At 37.8% G+C, this 13,227-nt stretch overlaps 1 protein-coding gene across 5 annotated transcripts; it reads left to right on the top strand.

Annotated features, from left to right (window-relative positions):
• The first annotated feature begins 237 nt into the window (after positions 1 to 237).
• On the top strand, positions 238 to 7,057 carry LOC104100576 (light-harvesting complex-like protein OHP2, chloroplastic). 5 transcript variants are annotated; one of them, XM_009607831.4, is made up of 3 exons: positions 238 to 765; positions 2,080 to 2,219; positions 7,040 to 7,057. In XM_009607831.4, exons 1-2 carry the CDS (start codon positions 380 to 382, stop codon positions 2,192 to 2,194), a joined length of 501 nt encoding a protein of 166 aa, XP_009606126.1. In that variant the 5' UTR covers positions 238 to 379; the 3' UTR covers positions 2,195 to 2,219; positions 7,040 to 7,057. The 5 variants fall into 5 exon arrangements, with proteins under 5 accessions (XP_009606126.1, XP_009606127.1, XP_033513115.1 ...); XM_009607832.4 differs by lacking the exon at positions 7,040 to 7,057 and adding an exon at positions 3,440 to 3,842; XM_033657224.2 differs by lacking the exon at positions 7,040 to 7,057 and adding an exon at positions 2,437 to 2,527.
• The last annotated feature ends 6,170 nt before the right edge of the window (positions 7,058 to 13,227 follow it).

Genomic DNA, 13,227 nt, shown 5'->3' with positions numbered 1-13,227 from the left:
GTGGAAAGGAGACGAAGAGAAATGGACGAGTGAAATTGGGAAGGTAAAGGATGGAAAACCCCTATTTGTTCATATGTTGGTGATATGATGTTAGGTTAGCAAAACCTTGGTTATAAAAAGTTGTAACTTAGTAGTAATATACTTTTATCGTGTAAATTGAAGAATATTCATTTTCAGACTAAATAGAGTAGTTGACTATAACCTGCGAGACTTGGCTACATGTTATCCACAAAACACTTCCCACTTCCATACAATCTCTCTTTCTGATAACAATACAGTTAAACCAAACACCAACCACTGATTCCCCTCTTCTTCTTTGACAAAGAAAACACAAAACAGAAAAAAGAAAAAAAATATAGTAACAACAAAACTCAAGAAAATGTCAGTAGCATCATCATCTACTTTCCCCTGCATTAAACTTCAAAACCTATCCTCTTCTTCTACTTCTTATACTTTCAGATTCTCTACAAACAACCCCACCATACTTACCATAAGGAGTTCTCAAGCTGATGGTCCATTAAGAAGACCAGTAGCTCCTTCACCACCTACCCCTGTAAAGCCTATCCCACCATCTTCAAATACTAGTGTTCCTCCTCCTAAGCCTGTGGCAGTGGCAACTGTTGAGGACAAAAATGTAATTACAATGGAGTTTCAGAGGCAAAAGGCTAAGGCACTTCAAGAATACTTCAAACAGAAGAAACTTGAAGAAGCTAATCAAGGTCCCTTCTTTGGTTTTATTGCCAAGAATGAAATTTCCAATGGAAGGTAATTAAAGAAATTTATGAATTACTAAGTTTTATTATAATTGTCTTTCTATTGCTGCAAAATTGGGGTTTGAATGTGTCAATCTTTTGGGCGTTCTATTTAGTTTTGGTTTTTTTTTTCTTGTAGGATTTAGCCTTAAGTTAATGTGTCATTTGTGTTTTTAAAAGTGAAAAATAAAAAAGCGACAAGGTACTTGAGGCTTGAAGCAAAAAGTGAGAAGTAAAATGCACAATTCATGACATTAGAAGATACCAAACATATAGTATGAATTTAGTACTATAATGATACCGCATTTTTACTCTCAAGTATCAAACGTTGCCGAGAAAAGGTTCAGTGAGCGTTTGGACATAAATATTGTGAAATTCCGAAAAAAATGATTTTTAAAAAAAGTGAAAATAGTATTTGAAAATAAGAATTGTCTTTGGATAGAATACAATTTAGAGTTGTTTTTGAATTTTTGTGAGTGATTTTGAAATAAAAATTTTGAACAACAGCTTTTGGAAATTCCGAAATTCAACTTCAAATGAAATTTGAAATTTTCATGCCAAACATGAAATCTTTTGGAAAACAGTAAAAAAACTTTTATGGCCAAACAGGCCCTTAAACTGCAATTGAAGTAAATAATTTCAGCATCTAATATACAATAATGTTGATTTAAATCCAACTCCGTCAAGTCGAGTTTCGAAGAACCAACCTCTTTTCGTCATGAATCAATTTGCGCTTCATTGTTTGAAGTGCACACTTCTATGAAGCGCATGGCTTCACCTATGGATTAACCCCTCACTTCGTATTGCTTCATTGCTTTAACTACACTGGTTTCAAAGGTCCAGCTTTGGTGTAAATATTGACTTACAAGAATAACATAGCTCTGTTAGACACCTACTTTGGCACGCAGTGGCGGAGCCACATGCGTCAAAGGGGTATATTTTTTACCGGAAAATTACAGTGTATAGCTTGGTAATTATTTTTTTAAATATGTATATATACTATATAATGACACTCCTTGACTTTTTGACGAGTTTATTTTCTTATATTTTGACTCCCCTTTTAATATATTTCGTGAATAATGATGGTGCTTCGGATGCTGATATTTAGTTTTTTTGTATAGTGGATTCTATTTTTCTTAATTACTTTTGAAAAATGGAGATGATAAAACAGTATATAATAAGTGGGAGAATTACCTCTGCATCATTTTGCAAACAATTTGTGTCTGGAATTTGATTAGTTCTTGCTTTGAACCGAGGTGTTGGATTCTTTGTCGTTGGCATAGTCAGTTCTAACTTATGATCATAATATTGAATATCGGTTGAGCAGATGGGCAATGTTTGGTTTTGCTGTCGGGATGCTAACAGAGTATGCAACCGGCTCTGACTTCGTCGAACAAGTTAAGATCCTTTTCTCGAATTTTGGGATAGTAGACCTGGAGTGAAACTCTGCTGTATGTATTATGAGAGGTAAAGATTCTCTCCTCTGTAATTCAAATGTTAAAATCCAATTGTTTTTTGTAAGTTCTCTGTCCGATTTTTCAAGTTTCTTTGTTTGAGCCAATTGATTGGAGTACACTGTATCTTTCAACTCCTTTTACTTTTCATGAATATAGAAAGTATGTAAGTTTTGTCTAACATATCGTTTTCTCTCATTGTCACCTTCTTTTTTCATCTCCTTCTTCAGTTTGAAAAAGGTACTTATTGATATGTCACGTCTTGCCACAATGGTTACATACAAGATTCTTATACTTGGATCACGACTTGAATTCTGCTTTTATCTCTATCCTTTAGACATTTGAAAGATTCATCGTTTGCTTTAGCAGGAACTGCTTGTTATCGTTTGCTTTTGAAGTATATAATATCTAAAGTTACCGTTGTATATATTACTACAAACTTGTCGGTGCTCAAATTGTCAAATATCCTCATCAAACATGATCCATTCAGACAAATGCATCTTCTTATGATGATTAATTTCGTTATTCAAACACCCCACTTTGCTTGTGTTTGTCTCCATCAGTCAAATAGACAAGTTAGCGATAGATAACTCTGAATCTATGTTACCAACTTGTTGGGAAGAGAAAGTATGCTAATGATGCAAGGCAAAGTTATAGAGAAATTAACACCTAGTTAAAATCTTTCTAATCTATATAAATCAACAAGAGCTAGCAAATTCAAGTGAAATTTGATGTGTGCAGCAACTTGTATTCTGCAGAAAATTGAATATTGAAAAGGTAAAACAACCAATTAAACACAAAGCCATACTAGCTAGGAATTTTACATAGGAAACCTCATCAAGTGAACAGTAAAACCGCAGGACCTCTGGTCCATCAAAAGACTCAAGTATACCAAACGAGAGTAATAAAAGTTCTCCAAAATGACTAAAACAACTCCAAGAAAAGAGAAACACTAGCAACAAAATGTTAGAGCTCAGACTGCACCAACAGCTAGCCCAATAGGGTGACTGACCCGGCCCATATTTCCTTATAATATGTATTAGTGTATTTTACTGCATTTTTCTATTTTTCCACTGTAAATATAAATACTCCTGGAGTGAGAAAATAAAAGGCTCAGATAGTTATTTCCCAAATATCATCTTTTGTTTCTCTCTCTTCTCTCTCGACCCTTCTAGGGTTTTCTATCACTGATTCCGCTATAGCTCATGGAGCTTCATTCTAACATGGTATCAGAGCGGGGATTCTGATTCCTCGTTACGAGAGCTTCATCTTCAGCGGTAACCAGAATCAATTTTCTGATTAAAGTCCGAACAGTTGGTGAATCTGCTACTACGTTACAAAAACCTTGGGGCTTTTATTGGAATCTCTCTCTACATCGCCTACATCTACATAAAATCTTATTTTTATGATGGATTCGACTTAATTGGGGGTAAATTCAAGCTAAGGTTTGCGGTGTACACGAAGACCTTACTTCCTCGGGTTTTGAGAAGAAGGCTGGTAATATCGACCTAATCTACAACTCTGAAATTTATATTGATATGATTTTAGGTTGTGTTGTGGGAAAATTCATGTATACAACATTTTGTATGTTATCGATTTTGAACCTGTTTGTCTATTACACGATGTAATTTCTTTTCATTGTTTTATTTAGGAGGTAATATGGGTAGTCATGCAGATAACCTTACTTCTCCACCAGTTTTCACTTCTGAGGGTTTCACTCCCTTCACACTAGATCCCTCTCACCCTTTCTATGTGCACCCGTCAGACAATCCGGGTAGCAAACTAGTACATGTCCCATTCAATGGACATGGTTTTGTACTATGGAGAAGTAGCATGCTTTCTTCTCTTTCTGCTAAAAACAAACTTGTAACGACCCGACCGGTCGTTTTAAGTATTACAATCTCGTTCCCCCATTTACTGCTCAATTTATGCTTTATATTTATTTTGTGACTTGCCGGTGGTAATTGGTTCGAGTCCGGTGAGGTTCTGGAATGATTTGGAACATCTAGTTCCATGGTTTAGAATTTAAGTTGAAAAGGTTAACCGGATGTTGACTTATGTGTAACGACCCCGGAGAATTTTTGCTAAGAAAATTAAGGTTTTGTGGTATCGAGGTGGATAAATTAATAGAAAGGTAAGCTCACCGCGACTCGGACATTTTGGGTTGAACAATGCACCGATGAGTAAAGGAAAATTTTGGCAGAAAGATGCATTTCTGCAGTCCATTTTGTGGCCGCAGAATCACTCTGCGGTCCGCATAATGGGCAAGCGATGGGCAGGTAAGGGTGCAAATCTACGGTCCATTATGCGACCGCATAACTGTTTTGCGGTGCATTATGCGACCGCAAAACAGGTCTGCGAGCCGCATAGTGACCTCATACTGGGGAAGAAGATGCCCAGTTCCGGAGGGCCTTTTGTGACCCATTATGCGGGCCATATATCAATTCTGCGATCACATATGCGACCGCAGAGTGTGTTTTGGGGCTTCATTTTTCTAGTTTTATAAACCCGACCTCATTCTTATAAATTATTGGGGGTCATTTTGAAGGATTTCATCTGATATTTTATACTATAGCATGTGAGTTGTCCGTGCAGCACGTGAGTTGTCCGTGCGATTTATAGCTCTTGGGCTGAAGGAGCCCCCATTGAGCGCTGGTACCTACTGAGTGCGAGTGCCGAGTGATTGGGAGGACTGAGTGACTGTGATGACTGAGTGATTGGGAGGACTGAGTGAATTAATACTCTGAGAGTATGCATATGGTCTTTATCACTGATTTGCATCGCATTGACATGCACACGTGACATACAGGTATAGAGATGTATTTTCATCATGATGTACGGTATCACGTTATTCATGATTTCTCACACATAGTGGCTTATGGGCATAATGATGCATTTTTTACTATCTATCTGGAAAGAAAATGAAACATCTTATTTATTGTGGAAAGGATTTTTGGGAAAATTACTGTTTTCAACTTATATTTTTGGCAACTTCGGTAAACGATTTGGGTTTTTTCACTGTTGTACTTGAAATGCAGAACTATTTTCAGAAATCACGATTCAGCTGAGCATTTTATATCTGGGTTACTCCTTTTATTACTTGCTTTATATTGTTATGAATTGTTGTTGCTTATGGGATTTGGACTCTGACCTTGGTACAAGCTCGCCACTACTTTCAACCTAAGGTTAGGTTTGCTACTTATTGAGTACATGTGGTCGGTTGTACTCATACTACACTTCTACACCTTGCGTATAGATATTGGATGTTTATGTTGCTGTACTCGACGGGAGCTGGAATTGAAGACGTACCTGCATTCTGGTTGTAGTTGCCTCTTATTCATGGTAGCCTTAGATTTATAATAATCTGTTTATGTATATTTCGAACAGATGATGTATTTATTTCATACCAATTTTATAAATTTTAATATTAGAAGCTCATGATCTGTATTACTAATCCTTGGGGAGTGTATTAGAGTTAGTTAATATTAATTGAATCAAATTATTGTTATTTGGCTTACCTAGCGGGTGAGGTTAGGTGCCATCACGGCTAGTTGGATTTTGTGTCGTGACAAAACTAGGCCTATTAGATGGGAGAATTGACCAACCTCCTATCAACTCTCCCTATTATTTCTATTGGGAGAGATGTAATGAGATGGTCAAGTCTTGGATACCAACTATGTTTCCAGAGACATATCTACTAGTGTCATGTATTTTAAAATTGCAAAGGAGGTTTGGACTGACATCAATGAAAGGTTTGGACAGTCGAATGGGTCCAAATATCTTCAAATCCAGAGAAAAATTAGTTCAACTGTTCAAGGGTCATCTGATATTGCCACCTACTTCACTAAATTTAGGAGTCTTTGGGATGAATTAAATTCTTTATATGTAGGCCCCACATGTTCTTGTGGAGCTCTTCCCAAGTTTCTAGAAAACTAACAACTCTTCCAATTTCTAAATGGATTAAATGAATCTTATTCAACTATGAAGAGTGCTATCATGATCATGAATCCTTTACCACAAATAAGCAAAGCTTATTCTCTTTTATAACAAGATGAGAGTCAAAGAGAAACTCAAACCTCAATTCCAAACTTCCCCAATGAATCTGCCTCTTTCTCAGCATCTTCAGCCACACCAAACAAAAATTCCAATCAAAGGATCAATTTTGACTCCAGGAAGAATAATTCGTCTGTTTCTTGCAAATATTGCAAGAAACCTGGACACACAGTGGAGAAATGCTACAGACTGCATTGTTTCCCTACAAATTTCAAGTTTACCAAAGGCAAGAAATCAATCTCTTGTGTCCGGTCTGACATTCTACTCAATCACTCTACAATTTCTCCACAACCATCTGCTAAGAATTCTGCTTATGGTTTCACCAAGGTACAATATCATCACCTGATGACTTTATTTCAGCAAGTCCAGGTGTCCCCTAATGTTGGTTCTGATTATTTTCATGTTGAGGAATCTAGGTTAGCACATTTTGCAGGTTTGTTCACTATTTATGCTGTAGATTCTGCTACTTCTCATATATGTACATCTTCTCAGTTAGGTGTAAATACTTGGATATTAGATTCAGGGGTAACAAATCACATGACTCCACACAAATACTTACTTCACAATCTTGTACCTTTGCCTAAATCCTTCCTTGTTACTCTACCTAATGGATATAAAATTAAGGTTTTGTCAACTGGTTCTTTGCATCTCATGCATGATATAACCTTACTTAATGTCCTCATTGTACCTTCCTTTCATTTTAACCTAATATCTATACACCAATTAATCTCTCAGTTGGATTGCATAGTTATTCTTACCAAATTTAATTGTTCTTTATAGGACCCCTCTCTGAAGAGGCCACTGGTAATTGATAAGGATGTTGGGAGATTGTACTATCTACATCCTCATGCTGCCTTGTTTCCATCTCAACATGTTTCTTCTTCTTTTTCTAATTCTGTTTCTGGTAATAAGTCTGATTGTCTTTCAATTTTTGTAAATAATCTTCCATGTAATCAAACACATGCTATAAATAAAATGGACTTATTTTGGCATCAAAAGCTAGGACATATGCCTTTCCATAGAATGACATCTATTCCTTTCCTATCTGATAAAATTTCTTTCAAACAATCTTTTATATGCACTATTTGTCCAATGGCTAGGCAACAGAGGTTACCTTTTTATGATAGCCATATTTATTCCACAACTCCTTTTCAGTTAGTTCATATTGATATTTGAGGACCTTACAATACTAGAACATATAATAGTTTTAGATACTTATTGACCTTAATTGATGACTATAGTAGAGCTACCTGGACCCATCTTTTATCTTGCAAAGGTAATTCCCTTTCTGTTCTAAAAGCCTTTACCTCCATAGTCAAAATACATTTTCAATCCTCAGTCCTAACCTTCAGGTCTGATAATGCCTATGAACTTCGCAGTAGTTCAGAGGCTGTTGCTTTCTTTACCAGTCAAGGTATTCTACACTAAACAACCATTCCATACACACCACAACAAAATAGAGTTGTGGAAAGAAAACATAAACACTTGTTGGAAGTTTCTAGCGCCTTTCTTTTTCAATCTAAACTCCCTCTCAAATTCTAGGGTGACTGTGTCCTCACTGCTACCTACTTAATAAACAGAATGCCTTTAACTGTCTTAAACAACATTTGTCCTTTTGAAAAACTGCATGGGCATCCACCTTCTTATATTCATATGAAGTCTTTTAGTAGTTTATGCTTTGCAAATTCTCCTAAAATTGGCAAGGACAAGTTCCAATCTAGAGTTATACATAGCCTTTTCTTGAGGTACCTCTGTGGCAAAAAGGGTTATAAACTTATGAACATTTCCAACTCTTCTATTGTTTACTCTAGGGATGTGTTATTTCATGAACATATCTTCCCTTATGGTTTAGCAGCCTCCTTTACTACTACTTTCTCTACTTTTCCACCATTTGTAGATATTGACTCTTCTCCTACACCTGCTGCTGCAACAGGTATTCCTGCAACATCTGATACTTCTTCTCCTCCTATTGTTGCAACAGATATTCCTATTGCATCTCCTACCTCTCCTCTTTCCTCTCCTTCTACCTCTTATTCTAACTTCACCCTATGTGGATCAGTCTTCTCCACATGCTCCTGCTATAAGAAAATCTACCAGAACTATCATCCAACCATCCTACCTCCAAGACTATGTCTGCAACTCTATCCTTCCACATGTTCCTGTTTCTGCAATATCTAAGGTGTCCTAGACTGAGTTACATGTGCATGAGCCTCAACATTACCAACATGCAGTTTCTCATCCTGCATGGCAGGAGGCAATACTAAAGGAATTTCAGGCTCTTGAGTCCAATCAGACTTGGGACATTGCTCCCCTTCCTCCTCACAAAAAGCCATCCCTTGAAAATAGGTTTATAATATTAAACAAAGGGCAGATGGTTCTCTTGAAAGATATGAAGCAAGGCTTGTTATCCGGGGTGATACTCAGCGAGAAGGTATTGATTTCACTGAGACATTTTCTCCTGTTGTCAAGCTGACAACCATCGAATGTCTCCTAACCTTAGGTGTGAAGAGAGCATGGACTGTCTTTCAGTTAGATGTCAATAATGCTTTTCTCCACGGTGACCTTCATGAGGAAGTTTATATGAAGATTCCACATGGGATGGATGTTTCTTGTAATTCTGAATCTCCTAGCATGCTTCTAGACAATGGTTTTCTAAACTGTCTGAAGCTCTGCACTCCAGAGGCTAACTTCTAGTCTCAATGACTATTCTCTCTTCACCAAACCCTCTTCTGGTTCTTTGGTTGTATTGGCAGCATATGTTGATGATATACTGTTGGCTGGTGATGACATTTCTGAGTTAAATTCATTGAAAATGTTCTCAGACTCTCAATTTAAAAACAAGGACCTAGGTTTGGTGCATTACTTTCTAGGTTTGGAGATTTCCCAGCATCCCCAAGGGTACTTAATGAGTCAGCAGAAATACACCTGTGATCTTCTTCAAGAATTCAATTGTCATCATTTTTCTCCTATTTCTACACCCTTGGATCCTTCGGTTAATCTTACTTTAGACATGGGAGCTCCTGTTTCCGATCTAAGTGTATATAGAAAACAAATTGGTAAATTAAATTTCCTACAACACACAAGGCTTGACATCTCTTTTTCTGTCTAACATATAAGCCAGTTCCTTCAGAAGCCCCATGTACCTCATATGATGGTTGCTCTTTATGTTCTAAGATATCTTTTGCATGATCCTATTCAAGGTATTTTGCTCTCTAGTTCTGCCGATTTGTCACTTGTGGAATTTTCTGATTCCGATTGGGGATCCTGTGCAATCTCTCGCAAGTCTATGAGTGGGTTTTATATCACTCTTGGTGGCAGTACTGTGTCCTGGAAGAGAAAGAAAAAACCTACCATCTCTTTATCTTCAGCTGAGGCTGAGTATAAGGCCTTAAGAAAGTTGGCTGCAGAAGTTGCTTGGTTGGTCCAACTCTTAGATGATCTTGGTTTGGCCATATCATATCCTGTTCCTATCTATTGCGACAGTCAAGCTACCCTCCACATAGCCAAAAACCAAGTTTTCCATGAGTGCACCAAACATATCGAGATTGACTTCCATTATGTGCGTGAATGCATCACTGCTGGTCTCATTACTTTACATTTTGTCTCAACTCTGCAGGACAACTAGCTTATATTATTGTAATGACCCAACATGTTATTTTGACTTTTAGAACCTCGTTCCTCTAAATAAAACTCCCAGTATGTACTTTTACTAATTTATGACTTGTGGGTATGGTTGGTTCGGGATTTGAAAGTGTTCAGGTTGAAATCAGAACACTTAGTTCTTTAATTTGGCTTCAAAGGGCCAAGTTTGACTTCGGTCAACATTTTGAGAAACGACCCCGGAATCGGGATTTGACGGTCCCAATAGGTTCGTATTATAATTTTGGACTCGGTCGTATGTTCGAATCGGGTTTCGTACAACCCGCGAGCGTTTCAGTGCTTAATAGTTAAAATCAACTATTTTAAGGTTTTAAGGTTCTTTAAATTTGGTTTGGAGTAGGTTTTGGTGTAATCGAGGTCCATTTGAAATTCCGATTTTGGAAATAGTTCCGTATGGTTAAGACTTGCATGCAAAATTTGGTGTCATTCCGGGTAGTATAAGTATGATTCGGCGCGTTCGGAGGAAGTTAGAAACTTGAAGTTCATATTTTGATCCAATTCTGTTTTGGGGTGCGATTCTTAGTTTCGTTGTTTATTTGCGTGTTTTGAGAGTTCGAGCAAGTCCGTGTTATGTTTTTAGACTTGTTGGTGCAATTGGACGGGGTCCCGGGGGCACGGTTGAGTTTTGAACTGCCCGGAGCTAAGTTGGAAAAACCAAAAAATCCAGTTCTGGTTTCCTTCTTCGAGAACACAGAAGGACCCTTGCGTTCGTGAAGAAGGAAAATGGGAGTTGGGCTATTTCCCTTCGCCTTCGTGTGGAGGGTGACACGTTCACGAAGCCCGGGAGTTTTGGCCTACGTGCTCGCGATGGTGGACTCGCGTTCGCGAAAGAGAAATGGGACCGGCGTGGATATTTCCCTACGCGTTCGCGAGGGAGATCATGTGTTCGCGAAGGGCAGGCCAGTAAGCCTTCGCGTTCGCGAGACCCCTGTCGCTTTCGCAAAGGGTAATTTTAAGGCTGTGGAATCTTTCCTTCGCAAAAGCGAGGCACTGACCGCATTCGCGAAGAAGGGGTTCACTCTACCAGACAGAATGTCTTAAAAACGGGATTTCACCATTTTTAACCACATTTCTTCCATTCTTGGGCGGTTTTGGAGCTTTTTGAGAGGGTATTTCAACTAGCAACTTGAAGGTAAGTTAATTCTAAATACTCTGAGTTAAATATATAGATGTAACCTGTAAATTTTGGAAATCAAGGGTTTAGATGAAAAACCTAAATTTTTATAAAAGTGAGATTTTAACCACGAAAATGGTTATGGAATTGGATGAAAATTGTATATTTGAGTTCTTAAGATTAGGGGTAACGATTTCCTCCGAACATTGTTTTTGAATCTGGGCACGTGGGCCCGGGGTAAATTTTAGGAATTTTACCATTTTGGGTTGGGTAATTAATTTAATAGTCTAATTTCAAATTATTGAGCATGTATTTATTATTATATAAAACTTTTGGATAGTTTCGAATTTTTTCGGCATCGAATTGAGATTTTAACGCGACATTTTGATCAGGAAGTGGACTTTGAGACAAGGTAAATCTCTTGTCTAACCTTGTAAGAGGGAATTTACCCCATAGGTGATCTAAATAAATAATTGTTACTAATTGTGGGGGCTACGTACGCACGAGGTGACGAGAGTCCGTGCATAGCTACTAATTGTGCTATGTCTTGGTAGTTTAGGACTCAAATTATGAATTACTTATGATAGTTGCATCTTTTATTTAATTAAATTACTGAAATTATATTGTAAATTGTTAGATGAAATAGTAAAGATCAAAACTTCATATACTTGAATGTTATGTAAATTATTGAATTGTTAATAGAAATTGAACATCCTATGTGTTAGTACTATAATAACTTCTCATTCCGGAGGTTCATAAGAAAATGTCCTCCTTTCTTGTGGAGCGGACCGAATACCTCGGCAGTATAGATATATTTATGGATCATGCCGCACGTCCCTCGACAGTATACACGATACTCTGGATCGGGCCGTATGACCTCAGCAGAAATCGTACCTAATAATAATAATTATACGATACCTTGATATTTTAATTGCTGCTTGTGAAGTTAATTGATAAATTGGAATTTATTGAAATGTAAGCAATTAATTATTTCTGCTTGTTAAGAAATTATTGTTGTTCACCTAAAAATCATGTTTAATTAAATATTTCTATTGTAATATTATTGACCTATAGTGAGTGTTAAAGTCGACCTCTCGTCACTACTTCTTCGAGATTAGGCTTGATACTTACTAGGTACACGTTGTTTACGTACTCATGCTACGCTTGCTGTACCTTTTGAGCAGGGCCTGAGACAGGTACTATCGGAGGACCTACCGGAGCATACCCCAGATACCCCGAGACTTAGTGGTGAGCTGCTTTTTGAGTCGTTCTGCAGCCCTTGAGTCTCCTCTTGTATTTGTATTCTGTCTATTTTATTTCAGATAGTATTTAGAATTTTTGTATAATCTACTAGATGCTCATACACTTGTGACACCAGGTCTTGGCACACACATCGGTAGAATTTTTGGATTTATTTATTTTACTTGGGTTTTAATTTATCTTATTTTTCTTATTTTTTGAAATTTCAAAGAGTTTAATTACTCGGATAATTTTTAAAGAAATGAATATGTGTTTAAATCATTAGTTGGCTTGCCTAGCTGGGATGTTGGGCGCCATCACGACCTATAGGTGGATTTGGGTCATGACAACATGGTATCAGAGCACTAGGTTCATGTAGGTCTCACAAGTTATGAGCAAGCCTAATAGAGTCTTGCAGATCGGTATAGAGACATATGTACTTATCTTTAAGAGACTATACGGTGTTGGAAAAACTAGCTTTCTTCATCTCCCATCGTGAAAATAATGTAGTACTAAATATCTTTCTCTTATTCTCTCATAGATGGTGAGAACGCGCTTTAATAAAGTTCCAGACCAGGGAAGAGCTACTCCTCCTGTTGTTAGAGGCCGAGGGAGGGCTCTAACCTGTGGTAGGGAACAAGGATGCCCAATAGTTGTTCCAGTTATGCCACCAGTGGGTCCAGCAGAGGATCCTAAAGCAAAGCCAGCTTTGGTGGATTTCACGTCTGCACCAGGATTCCAGGAGGTCATGGGCTGTATGCTGCAGTTCATGGATACTATGACTCAAGCCGGTTTATTTCTGGCAAACCCAGCCGCGTATCAGGCATGACCTACCTCACAGGCTCATGGACAGGCAGCTGCTGTATATCAGACCCAGGGCGCACTACCCGGGGGTGGAGCCCAACCAGTGGCAACAGCTACACCTGAACCTAGATCAGTTGCGGTCGGCGCGCCG

Source organism: Nicotiana tomentosiformis, chromosome 12 (assembly GCF_000390325.3).
Source record: "Nicotiana tomentosiformis chromosome 12, ASM39032v3, whole genome shotgun sequence".
NCBI lineage: Eukaryota > Viridiplantae > Streptophyta > Magnoliopsida > Solanales > Solanaceae > Nicotiana > Nicotiana tomentosiformis.
Note: the sequence above shows the minus strand (reverse complement) of the source record. Positions and strands in the feature narration are given on the sequence as shown.